General features: G+C 44.0%; 1 protein-coding gene across 1 annotated transcript in view; it reads left to right on the top strand.

The window, feature by feature from the left end:
• Positions 1–17,353, top strand: part of FRAS1 (Fraser extracellular matrix complex subunit 1) — a 174,405-nt gene that overhangs the window by 79,857 nt on the left and 77,195 nt on the right. Inside the window, exons 12-18 of the mRNA XM_040585746.1 lie at positions 753–896; positions 1,206–1,340; positions 9,311–9,454; positions 11,195–11,335; positions 11,766–11,906; positions 12,791–12,964; positions 15,333–15,473. Coding sequence (XP_040441680.1) covers positions 753–896; positions 1,206–1,340; positions 9,311–9,454; positions 11,195–11,335; positions 11,766–11,906; positions 12,791–12,964; positions 15,333–15,473 — 1,020 coding nt within the window. The remainder of the gene's footprint in view (positions 1–752; positions 897–1,205; positions 1,341–9,310; positions 9,455–11,194; positions 11,336–11,765; positions 11,907–12,790; positions 12,965–15,332; positions 15,474–17,353) is intronic.

Raw genomic sequence — 17,353 nt, 5'->3', positions numbered from 1 at the left:
TTCTCCCTGTTTATCACATTATCCTCCTGTTTATTCATTGTTATCTTCAACTGTGTGTCTTCTGTAGCTTTTGATTCCACATTCTTTCCTTAGATACATCTGCCTGGAAAATTGCAGGTTGTTTAGTGTAAATGAAAGAGAGGTTTCGCACTGGGATCCTTTTTGCTGACTTGTCAGGAAGGAACAGGCACCTTTTCTTCCAGCAATCAAAAGCAGCTCAGTAGTAAAGCAAAAGTAGTCCTTCTCTTGGCTCTGCAGAGAGCGCAGCCACGCCATTTGAGAAAACATCTGTGGTCAGGAAATGCTTGCTACAGTGCTGCAGCATAAAGCTTTTGGCTGGAGGGGGAGTTGTGTGCCACCTGTACTCCAACCTGGCATGAGCACAATTTTGACTTCTTGCAGGGTCTGACTGAAGGAAACTCAAATCCAGGTTGTTCCGGATTGTTAGTTCCTGATGACTTATGATTTTTAGTGCTGAGAAACCCTGTGAATGATGAATATCCTTTTTATCAATAGTCTAGAAAATCTGAGTCTGTGTAATAACTTCTCACACACTAGAATACAGCAATATAATATTTAGCCCCTTTCATGCAATCTTGGAAAAAAACCCACTCTCAAACTAACACACCTTGAACAACCAACAGAAGCAAGTAATGAATTTGGCTTTGATTTTGAAGTATGAATTGTTTTGTGCCTTCCTGGTTGAAAACACTGCTGACGGTTTTTACCTTTGTGGCTTTTCTTTGTGCCAGTTGAATGCCACCCAGACTGTCTGACCTGCTCTGAGGCCTTTGATCACTGTAGCGCCTGCCGCGACCCAAGGAGGCAGCTGCAGAATGGGCGCTGTGTGGAGATGTGTGAGCTGGGCTTCTACCGGGATGGGGGGACTTGCTTAGGTAATTTCTGCATCTGTCAGATGACTTATCTCCTCTGTTGCATGCTGTGCTTTTGTTAGTAGGATCTCACAGGCTTATTATAAAGAGATTGCCAGGCTTTGTTTGGAAAAGCATTCAGGCACATACTGAGTAGTAACCATGGACTTAAGACTTCAGAAGGTTTCCGGTGGAAGCCCCTGAAAAATGCAAATTCTCAAACTTTTGCCAAAATGAGGCAAAATGGTCTCATTTTATCAGAGCAGGGGAGTCTTGCTGCATCAAGACATTTGGGATTAATACATCTTTCTCCTCTATTGTTTCTGTTGGAAGCCTGCAATGAAACGTGCTCAGCCTGTACCAATGGATTTGAGTGCTCCTCGTGCCAGACATCCCTGCTACTGAAGAACGGGCAGTGTGTGGCTTCGTGTGGGAAGGGATACTTCCAGGATCAGCTCCTCTGCATAGGTAACTCAGAGCAAAAAAGTGCTTTTGATAGCAAAACAACAGACAAAAGCTATACCCGAGCTATTAGATATACTTTCTGTTGGGGGATCTGCTGTTGACATAGGCGTTAATGTTTACCCTAGAGTAAAGGAAGGAGGGAACAGAGGAACTAAGTCATACGGTGTAAAATTGATTACTGGTTGGAGAAATAGTCATTAAAATTCCTCAGTGGATCAGTTCTGTTGGCCTAAAACTCTGTTATTGAATGCTGAGGTTTGTCACCACTGTCCTTTTTCAATTCAGAATGCCCTTTTGGAAATGTGACTGTGGTTTTTGTGGTGTTAAGGGTACAGAGCAGGATGTATGCACTGATTTTACTAAGAATGTAACACCCTAAGCCATGCCGGCCGATCTGATCCACAGGGGTTTTCTTCAAGTCCAGTGCAGACTTAACTGCATCTGCTAATGCCAGACCTTTCAGGAGATGGTACTTTGAGGTGTATAGAAAATTGCTTGAAGGGGTGAGGGATTGACAGGACTCAGAAAAGCTCACAGAAAATACTTTCTGAAAAAGGTTTTGCTTTGTTTTGCCATTCATTTGCTTCACATGGTGTGTTCTTCCTGAAAGCTGATTGGACTAACTGTTCTCAGGAAGCATATTTACAAAGTAAATTAGTAATTCTATAAAACACTGAGATGTGTCTAAATCCTATATCTTAGCAATTGGAAAGACTGAGAATAAGACTGGAAAGTTACATTTTTTATCTTTGATGAACTATGATAGTGCATTTATGAGCTTCCCTTGCTTCTTTGAAGTACTTGTACTTTTCACACACTGTAAGGCAGCTGCTTTTTCATCATGACAGTTTAATTGTTTTCTCCAAAGTTAACACTTTTCTCCTCTTGATGTTGGCCTTTTTAAAAGGCGTCTAATTATTTCTGCAGCTCTAATTCAGCAAAGGGGTGGAGCACATGCTTAACTTCTTGAGGCATCACTTTAATTTCTTTGGAACTAGCTCTCCTGCTTAAAATTAAATTCAGGCTTAGGGCTTTTGGCAGATTTCAGGGGAAGACACTTTATATTGTAAGTCCAGTTTCCTTTTCTGAAGTGGTTTTCCTCAAAGAGCTGACCATTTGTTTCAGGTTTTGAAAGTCTGGTAAGCCTCTGTCCTCCAGCAGTGACTATAGACTAGAGCCCCATTGTGCATGTATAAAGAGAAAAGAGTGACCCAGTCCAAAAGAATTTATAGACTTAAGTATCAAATAATCTTGTACTTCACTTGGTTTTATTTTACCATTTCCTTTCCACCTGCTCCTAGTGTTTTAATTGGCAGTGCCCATGTACTGCTGAAGTGGTAGGGAAGGGCTAATGTTTCATTTTATTACTGGTTTGTAGATTACTGATTGCACATTCCATCCAAATTTGCAGTCACGCATGCTTGTAGCTGAAAGTTGCTGGGAAAATTTGTTCCTGTTTCCTTAAGGGAATTAAACCAATTTGCTTTAGTTCTGCCTGGCTGCATTTTCTGCATAAAGTCAAACCAGTGGAGAAAGTCTTAAATTTCAGATACGGTCCATAATTCATTGCCATTTGCTCTTTCATTGTATCCTCTTTATTTTTACAAATCTGTAATCTGATCATCCAGCAAGCATTAGACTATTCAGAAATATTTTTCTTACAATGGTTTTAACATCTACAATAAACATGTTTCAAAATCACAAAAAGAATGAACTAGACTGTGTTAATTGTTGTAGTTCCAGTAATATCCTTCTTGAAGAATTTAGTCTGGAGATGAAAAAGACCTGTAAGACCAGGTTTCTTATTCCATCCTGTCATTGAAATGCTGTTGTCTGCATTGTAACGAAACACAATTAATTAACCGTTCCTTTTGTTTGTGTTTTATAATATCTGGTCTGATTGAATCTGGTTTGAATTTTGGAATGCAATTGTTTGATTTCTGCCCTATTTTAATCTTACACCAGGGTTGTTTCCTGCCCCTGTCCCTCTACCTGCTTCTGTAAAGTATTAAATCCATTAAGAGAAGGTAAAGTTGAGAATAAAAGGTAATAGGTTCAGTTATGTAGCAGTGTATTTAAAGATCACGGATCAGTTTGTATCAGGCTTAGGGTGGAGTGGTAGATGAAGTCTTCCTTCTCGGGAACAGGCTGTGGAAACAGTTAAGAACCCGCCTGCCGAAGGCAAAGCAAAGGGAAGTGAAAATAAAAGATGCCTGCCTGGTAGAATAGAAGGACTCGACGGACTTGCAGTGTTCAGTGCTCTCACTGCATTTTTCTAACTTAATTATTTATGTTTTCCAGATTATTCAAAAGCCTAGGCAGAACTCAAGTATTTCTGCTTTCATCTCCCAAAGCGCGAATGTAGAAACGTGAAAGCTGACACTAAGAGACCCAGCTTACCGTAGCAAAACACTTGAATTTTTATTCATGACCTGTTGTTTTGTTCTGCCCTATCTGGCTGCAGAGGCTCACCTTGAGGATAAATGGCTGAACATGGCTAAGCTGAGCTTGCCCAGCTCATGGTGAGGAGGGCAGATTAGAGGTGATTAGCGGTACCCTGTGGCATAGAGTGGTGGGACCCCATCTGTGCTTTCCCAAAGCCAAGCAGTGACATCTTGTTGTGTTCTTGCTGGGACACCGTTTGCGTTAGCCCTCCTGCTGTCTTCAAACCTGGGAATGTTATACCTGCCCTGGTGCAGATAAGAGAGAGTTTGGTGAGCGGATCTTTAATTGATCCTCTGACTTGTGGTCAATCATGAAAGAACAGAAACATCGCTTTGCAGGACCTCTCAACTTCTAAAAGCCTGGGCTTGTGTCACTTCTCTGTGACTCCTAGAACTGACCCCACAACACCTGAGTAACAGAGAAGAGAAAAAGACCCGTTGGCTCAGGAGCCACTGGAATGTTCTTTTGTGAACCACAAAGCGAGACCCAGGAAGTTTTGTCTGTTTAACATTGATTTTCGGGAAAGACATGTTACTGCAGCTTAACGAATACCATCATGTCAGCTGAGGCAGAATAATTGCACACCTTATTGCAACTGGAAGGTCAGCTATCTTCTCTTGAACATCTTTCCTTCAGCAGCAGTGTCTGGTTTAGCTGCAGGGTCTTGTCTGTAAAGTCCAGGATCCTCACTGAAGGGAGGAGGCAATGCAAAACGGCCCCTACAAATGTGAACTGAAAATAGCCAGGAAGGGGGAAAACAGTTTCCTGGCGATGCAGTCACTTCTGTTGATTTATTTTCACATAGCCGCTTAGTTGCTGTAGGCAAAGATGTTTTAGCTGACAGTGGCTCCATTGAATGCTTCCATTTTTTCCCCTGCTTTTTCAGCAGAGGTGGTGACCGGCTGTTTGGGCAAGGAGCAGCTGTTGAGTCTGGCAGTGATCCAGTGCTGAAGGAACCAAAGTTTCTGCAGGCAGGGTGTGCATGAGTGTGCATCAGCACAGGGCAGGAATAGGTTGGGACTGCTGTTCCAACTGCATGAGCCCAGGTCCTACACATTTGGGATCCATAGCTTACAACTCCAGCTGCAGTTGTACCATCTGATGGCAAACGGAGTGGAGATACTGGCTGAAACTTAGTAGCTGCTGGACTTGTGACAAAAAAAAAAGTCCTCAAGACATGTGAAAATAAATTGCCTGGTGCCTGTCGCTGCCAGCACGAGAAGTGAAGGATTGGATCTGTAGGAGCATGAATCAGGCTGTGCGTGTTTGTCATCTGGAGACTGGCAGCTGGTAACTCCTGGAGGCACAGGCCACCTCATACAGAAATGGCTGCATCAGAGGAGTCAGTGGAGCCGCTTCCCAGGGAGGGCTCACATGGCAGAGCTAGTGACTGGAGCAGCGCATCAGAGCTGAGTCTCTTGCTGCAAGAATTCTTTTTGGTTGGCCCACCTAGGAAATTGTTTAAATCCTGTACTTTGAGTTGTTTGCACTGCTTCCAAATGCTAAATCTGGCTGTCTTGCTAAAAATCAGGTTGCATTCTTTCTCCTTTCCTTCCTTTCTTCCAAACTCTGCTACTTAGATCCCTCCTGTTTCTGTCCCTTTCTGTCTCAAAGAAGCCATTTGGGCCTGGTCTGGTAGCTTGGAGTCCAGAGGATCTGTTTCATATCAGTTTGCCAAATTCACTGCAGCATCCCAGAAGGTCTGATGACCTCTGGTAGGTTGTACTTCATCTTTACTTCTCTCACCGTAGCTTTTCCATAGCTGAGATACCTCAGAAGTCATATCCCCCATCTAGGAAGACATGCAATTTTAACACAACAGCTGCTTCACTAGAAGACTTGAAAGCTGCTGTGATACCCAAGAGTGGATTTGCAGGATCTTTGCTAAGGGCTAGTGAGAGCCAACTGGTAACTGGAGAGAGGGAGTGGAAGTAAGATCTTAAAATCCTTCAGCCTGCAGACTGAGCTGGTTTGTATCATTACCTGGCTTGAGTCAAGACATTAGGTATTTCCCCAGCAGAAGTGTGACACTGGGAGTGCTCTTAGCCCACTTTGTCTAAAACACCCTTCCTTCTTGTCTCACTCCCTTTCTTGGTAGCTGTGTGTAGAGTAGCACTTGTGTTGAGTTTCTTTTGGCAGCAGAGAAACGTAGAACCACAGAATGGTTTGGGTTGGAAGGGACCTTGAAGACCCTCCAGTTCCCACCCCCTGCCACAGGCAGGGACACCTCCCACCAGCCCAGGCTGCTCCCAGCCCCGTCCAGCCTGGCCTTGAGCACTGCCAGGGATGGGGCACCCACAGCTGCTCTGGGCAGTCTCTGCCAGCGCCTCACCGCCCTCACGGGAAAGAACTTCTTCCTAATATCTGATCTAAATTTATCCTCTTTCATCTTAAAACCATTCTTCCTTGTCCTATCTATGGGGGAGTGGGCTGGGCTGCCTGTCCGCTGCTCTGTTAGCCCTATGGGCATGTGTCCATAGAAAGGCCAGAGAGCCAGAAGGGAAGGCAAGCTGGGAGTTAGGTTATTCAAACTGCAGTTAGCTGTAGCCAAGGACAGTAGTGGTGGTGACAAAAGCTCAGTAGAATGGCCGTGTGCAGACTTAGGTAGAGGTGCCAGTACTGCTGGGCACCATCTCCAAAGAAGAGCCTGAGATGTGGGTCCAGCCATTCCAAAGACCTTTTGAGCCTGGGTGTTGTTTATGGCAGACTCACATCCAGCAAAATGTGTGGCACTGGAGCGAGGTGAAGACATTATTCTGACATACACAGAGGGACAGCTTGAGGCAGCTGCTGGAGTGAAGAGATTGAGGTGTGGATGTGCTCTGGAGAGCTTGGTGTAGTGCCGGCAGCAAACAGTGCGCGGTGGGAACCAAAGAACATTTGCCCAACTGACCTGGCTTTCGTCAAAAGTGCATTTTTAATACAGCTGGATGCAAGGTTGCCTGTTTAACAACAGAGTCTGGAGGCCAGGCTGCTAGGAGAGAAAAGTATCTCTTGGAAAGGAGCAGCATCTCCAGAGAGGACTTGAGAACTCTGCAAATAACTGGGTGTGTTCAGATGTGTCAACATATTGAGGCAAGTTAACAGCGAGGCAGGTCAAGCTGTGCAGTGGGAAGTCTATAATTGGAGCATCCGAGTCCTGGTGCCCACTCTTTCAAAAAGAAATTGAAAGTCTGAGCTCAGAGAGGAGCAAAGCATTCACGTCTGGAAGGTGAAGTGAGGACATTTACAGCGTGAACTCATACTCTGCAGTTAACTTTCGAGTGTAGACCTGCCCCAGGAGTCATCCAAGCTGGAATGAGATGCAGCTTTTTATCAGCAAGGGAAATTATCAACTGGAAAGAAAAAGTGTGCACAATCTTTACCTTGGGATGGGCTGTTTCGTATTCATTGTGTTGTGACTCAGCCATAATTAGATGCACTTGATAGCAATGACCACACTTGCTGTAGAAGTCAGGGGGAATATCCTTTTGGGTACAGGATGCCCAGCATTCTTACGATACTCTCCTCACATAGTTCAGGAACTAGAAGAGCCACAGCATTCGGGAGGGGTCAGGAAAAAAGGTACGGGAAGGTGAGAAAGGGGAAAGCAAGAACAAGGCAATAGGAGAAGATGAGAAAAGGGAAAATAAACAAAGGTGAAAGTGTGGAGAAGGAGCATCCAGAATATCAAAGACCATGTGCTGGGCATGAACTCAAATGTCCTGTGTCTTGGCCTCCTAAACACTCCTTGTTCTAACCCCATGCATGTCACATCACATCTCTTGTGTTTCAGTTCCCTGCATACGAGATGGAGATGATAACCCTTCCCTGCCTTGAGGAGCAGTGAGATCCACTAAGATGTGGTGTTTATCTTGTGCTGTGCAGTGTGACTCACGTATAAACGTAAACAGGTGCTCCGTCTCATTAATTTAACGAACACGAGACAAACAAAAACTATGGCCTCAAGCAGAGAGAAGCAGCACAGAAACCATGCAAAACAAGAGTGAGATGGGAGTGGTGATCACTGGTTTGCTGTGAACTTAGGGCTACCTGGACTGCAAACACTTTCGCTCTCACCTGTTATTGGGGAGAGGATGAATTGCCTCTCACTTAGGGGGGTTACTTTGGCAGGAAGGTGTTTGCTTTTGCCACTGCTCTGTATGTAAATGTGCTCGCAGTTATGTGGGTGAGCTGCTGCTGTGTCCGCTGGTTCCTGTGTTACGCTGAGACTACTCACAGATGCGTTTTACTTGTGTGGTTGCAACTTCAGACTTCAGGTTTGCAGATACAGGGCAAATGTCAAAGTTCTGGTTTCTCCCACCTGCTGTGGTCTGGGAGCACAAGCACGTACCTGCCTTATTGTGAAATAATAAAATTAAGAATAACTTTGGAACATACCTGGGTGTAATCAAGAAAAAAAATTCTAATAGCTGAAAGAACTATAATTTGCACAGTTCCTGCAAGCACTGGTAGCACATGATTTAATGTGAGTCAGTGTCACAGATTCCATAAACAGTAACCACAGTGGGCTGAATTTCCCTCACAGCTGAACTTGTACAGTTTCTAATAAGATAGCTCATTCAACAGCTGTTTTGGGAGGTAGAATGGATCTCCGTACAGTTATTAGTTTAATTGTAAGATGTGATCGTGCTTGAGGATCACTGTTCTGCCTGTGTGGTCCTGTACCCAGGTGCCACAGAGAGGGCATTTATACAGCTTGCATTGCAGGAATGTGATGCTCTTCAGGAATATCTGAAACATTACTGTGTCCCAACCGTGATATATGTCTCGCCCAGAGAGAAACGTAGCTGGTATCTCAACTCGGTGAGGGAATGCCCCTTCTCTTCTGGAAACGTCAAGGGAAAGATACACAGTGCCCACTGTACTGGACCTGGGACCCACTGTCCACTTTTCCCCAAGAATTACTCAAACTGAGCACGTGAGGATTTCTGCCCTGCCCAACCAGATCACCCAACAGCCAGAAGTCAGTTCCTTCTGTGCTGGCACGGGGTTCTGGAAGGGCAGGAGGAGTTGTTTCTAGAAGTAGGCTGTCTTGTTTTTAATTTTGCAGCATCTTGATTGCAGCCCTGCAGTCGAATTCTGTGTTCATACATGGAGCTGGGTTAATGTCAGTAGTCACTGCAAGGATCTGATTACATGTCTGTTTTTCAAGTAGCGTATGATGGGATCTCTTCCCATTTCCCTTTGTGCCTGTACAGCCCCTAGCACCAGGATGAACAAGACTTAAGAGTGTTACTAACACTGCCTCTAATCTGATTACAGCTACAGAAACCGTTCTGATGTATACTGCATATGTCATATTGCACGTACAAAATGAAGCTGTAAATTGTACCCCTGAGACGGCTTGGGTGAAAGTTACTGACATGGGAAGATCAGTGGGGTTTTCTTTTCCTTTTCTGAAGCAGTGAATGCCTGCAAATTTAAGGAATAAAACTGCAAAAAAGTGAATTACTGCAAACTCTTCATTTTCAAGAGAGGATTGGAAGTTGATTGTTCATTAATCCTGCACCTTTTTTTCCCTGCAGCTTGTCATGAGTCTTGCTCCTCATGCTGGGGTGCTGCTGAGAGCAATTGTTTGTCCTGCAAAGACCCATCACACGTGCTAAAAGCCGGGCTCTGCGTGGCCAGCTGTGGACAGGGATTTTATACAAAGGATGGAACTTGCAGTGGTAAATAACCTGCTTTCTTCCTCCAGTTGCAAGAAGTTTGAGAAATGTTCTGCAAAAAAGGAATCAATATTTCATTTAGCCATGCAGCAGCTGTGATTTTATTCATGTCTAAGAAGCCAGATGTACCTTGTGCATAAATATTGGATGAGGAAAGCTGCTGTTTGTTTGTAAGATTATTAATTCATTTAAGCTAATCAGATGCTGAAAGTTTTAAGGTTTCTCTCCCTCACTGAACAGTTTGAAAGTCGGCCTGAATTGTTTCTGAGGGTCTGACAAATCCATTTGTCTGCAGAAAGAAAAATGGCCTTTGCCAGCAGGTTTCTTTAAGTTTGATTATAATGCAGCATCACATTAACTAATACCTGCACAACAAATGAGACCTGGGAGCTGGGAAGGCTTGCTGAGAAAAGGGGAAGAGATGGCTGGAGGGAATTAAAAGGCCTAAGTGAAATAGATGATGAAGGCGGAAAAAAATCTCAGATAAATAAAGAATCTAAAATTTTCCACAACCATTCAGGTCAAGTGTGGGTTTCTGCTGGCACCTGCTTCCAGCTGCTTTGAAGGACTTTCCAGCATAGTCAGTAGAAATGCCTGTCTTCATGCAGGTCAGTCTGAGCCCCAGCTAGCTGGAGAGGGCTTCAACCATGGAGCGTGATGACAAAATTGTTGCTCTTCTGGCCACTCCTGGCTGAATTTCACTTTGACCAGGTTCCCCATCACTTTGTTCGATGTTTATACCAGTGAATTTTACTCACCTGTGTTTTGAAGTGTGCAGGCTTGAAATCTTACATCTGTAGCTGAAAATCATTTCAGCTCAAAAGGAAATTTAACTTAGATGCAGCTTGGGCATAATTTCGATTTTTATTGGCAGTCATTTCTCATAGCTGTTGCTCACAACCTCCAGGATTCAGGCCTTTCATCTTCTACCAAAGCCATGTGTGGTAGTACCCAACTGCAGAGCTGTAAGTTGTTTTAAAGGGAGGCTGTGTGACTGGTGAGAAGAAATAAAAATTAAGTAAAATGCTTGACCCTTCTGAATATACAGCGCCAGTAGTGCTGCTGACTTAGGGAAACCACAGTTTCATAGTGCTCTTAGGCAACAGGTCATTTAACTTCGGAGCTGATTGCCTGGGAGAATATAGACCACAGAAACTGATAAGAAACATTATCATGCTTGATTTTAGGTGTGTTTTCATACTTAAAATGTTGACTTGAAGAAAAGGGGGAGGGGGGAAAATTACAGTTTTTTAATCTTTTTAACTTTTCCTCCATCTTTTACTTCCTGCACAGTCTGATAACTGATGTTTGTTGTACAAAGACACGTGAAGATTCATGAAATGTTTTTCATACATGAAACTGTTTTAAATGGTGTTCTCTGTTCACAGACTGTTGGTGAGCAGGGAAGATGTACTATGTTAGCTGGAGGGGGTTATCTTAGGAGCGGGGGGAGTGCTGGTGTAGACCCATTTCTGGTATTTATACTTACTCAGAGTCCTAAACAGGATACAGGCCAGTGAGCACCTGTCTGCGCTCACATGTCTGCCTCCATGAATATCACTGCTTATTCCAGGGAAGTGTGAAAGGTTACGTGTACGGGAGAGGAATGTTTAAAGATGCCTTTCCAACAAAGAAAGGACAAGGCATGGCTTGGCTTACTTTATTTTATCTGCACGGCCAGGTTGATGGCTCTGTTCTTTGCTTATTGAGTGCGTTTCATTAACGAACTATCCTCTTTGGCAGCTTGTGACGAGTTCTGTGAAACATGCTATTCAGACCAGCCTAGGTGTTTGACCTGTGCTCCAGATAAGTTGTTACACGATGGAAAGTGTGTTTCAGAGTGCCCAGGCAGATATTTCCCAAGTAGCAATGGAAGATGCAGAGGTAAGAGGCATTTTTGCATGACCTTTCCTAAGGCTCTCAAGGCACTCTCCACATGCTGTCTTCTTTTCCCCAGATGTTTTTTTGTGGGGAGGGAATGTTAAGAGCACAGAAGTGCGAGTGGGGACAGGGAATTTGATTATTTTTTTTTTCCCTTTGGTTCACTTGTGATGGATTGTTTTAAATAATCTCTTTGCCTTGCAAAGCACATGAAGGCACGCTGGGATACATATTCAGAACACTGTGTGAGTGAGCGTTATTACTATTAGTAGTTATTCATACACGTGCACTTCTGCTCTCATTAGTTCACATAGCTGAATATCATGCCAGCTGGGAGTCTTCATTGTTGCCGGAGGAGGCTGTAGTCAGCAACACCACTCCCAAGGATTAAAACCTGGACCTTTCAGTTCTCTGTGCTCTGTTTCTTTATCAGCTTGTCACAACTCATGCTCCACATGTGAGGGACCTCTGGCCACTCACTGCACCTCCTGTTCCTTTCCTCTGGCCTTGCGCCGGGGCCAGTGCCTGCAGGACTGTGGAGACGGTTTTTACCGGGATCACGATGTCTGCAAGGGTAAGCTGCAGTCATGGAGTAAGTTCCCCGCTGCTGTATACCTGTGCGTCTATATTGGCTTTTGTCAGGCTGTGCTCGGAGTACCAGCTATGATGCTGATCTTTTATCCTCTGCTGAACAGGTCAGTGAGTAGTTCCTGTGTGTGCCTGCTGATTGCTTTTTCTCAAAGTAGAAAACAAATTTTCTCAAACGCTTTCTGCGTTCACGCTCTTAGGATTTAGTGATCTTGGGGACTTTTTTTTTCCTCTATGCTGTTGAAATAAGCCTACATTGCTTCCAAGTTTTTATTGACATGATTTAAGAAGTGGATGAAATTCTACAGACACCTAGTAGGTTTGCTAACACTCAGGTCATTTGTGCAATGATGGAAAACCTGAAAATTCGGACAATGAATTTATGCTTCCTATGAGCCCTTCAGACTGTCATTTCTTGCTATCTCTCCTAGTGAGATCGTTTTCACCATTGTGGTTCCAGAAATTAAAGAAAAATTGACTGCCTGTGGCATAGTACTGCAGTTTTTTCCCAACATTATTTGTTCATCAGCTTTATTCAAGAGAAGGGCTATTACATGGGGGTGAGGGGAAAGGTGTCAAAGTATTTTTCTAAAATCCCTGTTGCATTATAGAAAATACAGCACCTTGTCTGTTTAGGGAACAGGTGAGTTGCTGCTGAGCGTATGCTCTTTGCTCACAATTTGAGTATCAGACAGTCTATAGCAATACAAAACTCAGAAGAGGGGTGAATGAGATGGTCCAAAGCAGTGTTTTCTCCCCTTTCCGTCTCTCGTTTACGACCAGATGCCCAGGTTGTTGTGCCTTGTCCTTCTCTCTGAGAAAGCTGTCCTCAGAGCTGTGGCTCTGACTGCTCTCTTGCCCTGTGCCCAGGTTGCCACCTGTCCTGCCGCACCTGCCTGGGCCCAGGGGCCTCTCGTTGCCTGCGGTGCAGGGCACCGGAGCACGCACTGCAGCCTCAGCAGCCCATGGAAGGAGTGGTGCATGGCCTTTGCCTCTCTCGCTGCCAAGCCCAGTTCTACCGGGATAGCACCGGAGTCTGTCAAGGTAAGTCGAGGATGGAAAGACCTCTTCAAAGCCTTCAGTGCGGGGCTGCACTGGATTTGGGGTTTTCAGGGTGATGACGTACGGTGTTTGATTCTTACATGCTTTGAGCTCCTGTGTTTGCCTTGTGACAGTTGTGAATGTTTGAACTCAGTAACCTTCAGAATGGCGTATACTAGTACTTTTGAGGGAAAATATGCCTACGTATAATTTGTGACTAAAGGATTCAGGTATACTTTTTAAAAACTGACTCTGTTCAAGTCTGCACAGCTTAGCTTTCTTTTCATTGGAGTATGTGATTTTTACCACTGACTTATTTTGAAGCAGGATCAGTCCCTAAATCCTTTTCAGAAAAGGCTGAGCTGTCTCCTTATTAGCCTTAGCCCTTGGAGCAGGTCAAGACATCCCACAGCAGTCTTCTCTTTTGAGGAAGCTCTTCTGATACATGCCCTGCAGCACATGTGCCATCACTGCTCCTGAAATACCAAGTAGGAAGCATTCCCATGAAGGCCAGAGTTTGGAAAGCGGCCAGTGTAGTGTACATGGGGGATATATGAGGCTTCCCACCACTGTGAGAGAAAACTGTTGTGGACTTCAGCGAAGAATGTTTGCTGGGTGGATCAGCAGGTCAGTCTGGCTGTACAGAGCTTGTGGCAGCTGGTATGGATATCTGTACAGCAAGCATATTGCAGTATCTTGAAAATAATGCAGATGGAGGCAGGGTGAGAGGTTAGACTGAACATCTCGTGCCAACGCAGCCCACTCGAAGCCCAAGGAGGAATGATACTTGTAGAGATGGCAGTGATTTCCCTGTGTGGAAGGATCAGTCATAGAGACAGTGACTCTACAACACTTAAGTAAAGTAATAGTAACCACAGTAGCTATAGTGCTACTGATGGCTGTTTCTTCCTGTTGCAAAAATATTGTTTAAAAGTGGATGTAATTTTAAATCCACTTATTTTGCTTTTACCTTTTTCATCTCAACTTGATGGAAAGAATCTGTTCAAGCTCTTTTTTTTTTTGCCTTAGTGGATCTTAAAGGAAGAAGTGGCACTTTTTCTTGGAGGAATGGTTCTGTCTTTAACAGTGACTTACATAGACCATAAGGTATCCGGTGCCATAAGGTATCCAGTGCTTTGGGTTGGTTCTTGAAGGCATTACTGTAGAGCCTCCAATCCATGCAGTGGCCGGTCCTTTGCAGGTAATGGGTTTTCTGGGCTGAGTCCAGGTTATGGTATAGAAACTGAGTGAAGAAATCCATATACCACTGCCTCAGCTGGGTGAACAGACCTGTACAGACAGGCCTGAGCAGAGTTCGGTGACAGTGCTTGAATTATGTCATTGGGCAAGAATGCCGGCACAGCCCCACACGTTATTAGCTGTGCCGTATTACTAATGGCTTTAGAACAGTAGTTGGATCTATTGCAGAAGGATGTGAAGATTCAAAATTTCAAACTTTGAACTACCTCTGTAAAATACTGTAAAATACAGTTTGTAGATGCACCTTTTGAAAAGGTAAAACCACAAAAGATGTGTACCATGCCTACATTATCTGTGCAGTATAGAAGCACATGCATATGTAGGTTAAAATTCTGGGTTTGGAGGTTTTGCCTTGTGTGGTTGGGAATTTCTCACCAAACCACAGAAATATATATTTTTCTAATGCTTGAGATTTCCCTGAATGAAACTAAGGAGTTTCTCTCTGATATGATTTGAGTCACTTGAGCCAAAGATATTCCTGGAGACATTGCATTTGTGATGAGGATCCCTGACTTCTCTTCCTGACTCTCTGGCAGACAGCTAAGTGTACTTGTATAAATCTTTTCATTTCATCTCTCAAGCCCTGTGTCTGTCTTGTCTCCGTAGAGGGCATGAGGCCTCTCTGTGTCCGGTGGAGACTCACACAGTGGAACCTGTGGCCTTGAGTCACTGCTCTAATAAATACTAGGTTTTTAACTAATGAATTTATATATTTAATTAGATTACTTAGTTTAAGTTGGCTTGTTTTGGAGTCAGTAGCAGTAAAAGTGAAGAAGTCTAACTTTTTAACTGTGCTCTTTTCATTCTGGCTGAATCATCCTTGTAATGAGCATTCGCTTCGCTAGGTCTCCATTTCAGTAATGAGATGTGTGGGTGCGAACAAAGATTAAATCTGCAGCTATCTGTGGTTGCTCCTTATCAAGAAGTGTGCTACACAGCCTTTGTACTCCTGCCCTTTCTGCCTTTCACAATCTGAGAATCCTGTAAAGGAAATCCCTTGCTGTCATCACCGGGGAGAAAGCAATCTAGCCATACTCTAGGACAGAAACAACCAAGATAAGCTTCAACTAATTTGATGCTCTCTGTGCTCTTGTTTTTCCCTTCCCTGCAGAGTGCCACTCCTCCTGCACAGGCTGTGTGGGGAACTCTTCCCAGGACTGTACGGCTTGTTTGTCTGCCCACGTCCTGCTTGGAGGCAGATGCCTCTCGGAGTGCCCAGAGGGGTGGTTCAACCATGACGATCGCTGCCACTGTGAGTCCATAGTGTAGGCACCTGCAGCTTATACTGCTGGATTTCGTTGCATGCACGTTTTGTAATGCATTCCTCAAAGTAATTAGAGATGCTGTCAGATTTATATGAGGCTATTTAAGTATTTTCAGGGGAGAATAGGGTAGTCCAATTTCAGGAAATGGAATCCCCTCCTAATGGGAGAGAGGCGTACACATTGAATCATAAATTATAATCAGTTTTGCTTCTCTGGAGTGTTTCCCTGAAGATATTTTGAGTTTCATTTCAGTAGCCAGCGTGCTGTGGCAGAAGAGATCTTTACTGGACAATGCTGAAAAGTGGTCTGCTTTTATTAGGCTAGATAAGCATATTGTCAGTTTCAATTAGCTTTATTTTTAATCCACTCCTGGCTGGGTTTAGAAGGAAGGAATTCTAGAGATACAGGAGAAAAGCCATTACAACTGTGAGTATGCCTGGTCAGTAGTGGGGACAGAATTACTTATCTGTGCCTCAGCCTTGCCCACCAGTCAGCAAGTAGCCTTCATTCAGCTTGTTTGATCTCCTCTAAGGAGACGACTGTGACTGCTGACCTTCCAAGTGACTGCAACAATTAAATCCTGTTTGCCACTTACAGAAAATGGTGGCCTTTGGGGTATGCCATTCATTATGAGCTGCTAAGTACAATGGGTGAGGAAATGCGGGCATTTGAAATATGATTAGTCCCCTCAAGGTCATCTGAAAGTCATCTGCTGTTTTATAATCGATTCATTGGGTCAGGCATCCCTGTATCTGTTCTGGCAGTAGGAGAAATGTACAGGTCGCTTCCCTGCAAGGCCTGAAGCTCAGAGAGAGAAACCTCTTCTAAAATCCATTGTTCTATTTATTCATCCAAGGAACAACCCTATAAATACATTCTAGAGTAAGGCCATTGTAAAGATTCATCAGTTTTGAGGTTGTGCAGTGCCACCTTAGAGCTGAGATAGCTGCTGAATGCTGCGTTATGCAGTTTCAGACTTACGTAAATGTTTTAGAAACCAAATTTCAGTGCCAGGGAAGTGGCATCTTGCTGTATGCTGCCAGCTTAGATTTCCTGCAGTTTTTGAACGGTGAAACTCAGCTGATACAGATGCGTCTAGAAAATCGGTTCTTCCTTTTGAACACTGGGTTCACGGGCATGATTTCTGAGGAGCTGAGAAAGTGGTGGGACATGACGTGTTAGGTCTTAAACACTGGAGCCCTGTGCTATGGCAGCTGCAAAATGCCCAGCTTCCACGTGGGGAGTGAGCAACTGCGCGTAGCCTGGGGGAGTCCTGAGGCGGGAGACTTTGAAAGTTTTGTGCTTTTATTCATAGAAGAGCTGTTAAAGTAGTTTTTAAGAATTTTTTACAGATCATTAGCTGTAGTATTCCTGTCTTCCTCAGATCTGTAGTATGGAAATACGGCATCTGTCTTTAAAGGTGGAAAGGTACAAAAGCAGTCTGAGTGAAATATTTTTGAGCAATCTTAACCACTTTCTCTGCAATGTTTTTGTTGAGCTTTCAGCAGACAGAATATCTAATGAGCTGGCACGGCATTCAGGTTTTGTAGGTTTCAGTCTGGGAGGGCTTTGTGCAGATATCGTTCCCGGATTTTCCACTGATGAATATCAAACTAACGCCACTATGATGTTCATACAGCCAAAGATGTTTAATTTATCTCCCCGTGCATCCCAGTCTCTTTCTTATGTGTACAAGCATATGCTGGAGGGATGAATAAAAGGGACAATCTCTTTACATTTGATATAGATCTATACCTTGATTAATGCACAGAACAAATCACATTTTTGAATTGCCAACTCAATTCTCATCTCGTTTATTCAAAACGAGGATATAAGAGCCTTCCAGACCACAGCTCTGCAGTCACTG

Source organism: Falco naumanni, chromosome 1, assembly GCF_017639655.2.
Source record: "Falco naumanni isolate bFalNau1 chromosome 1, bFalNau1.pat, whole genome shotgun sequence".
Lineage (NCBI taxonomy): Eukaryota > Metazoa > Chordata > Aves > Falconiformes > Falconidae > Falco > Falco naumanni.
The sequence above is the reverse complement of the archived record's forward strand: the minus strand, read 5'-3'. Positions and strand labels throughout refer to the sequence as shown.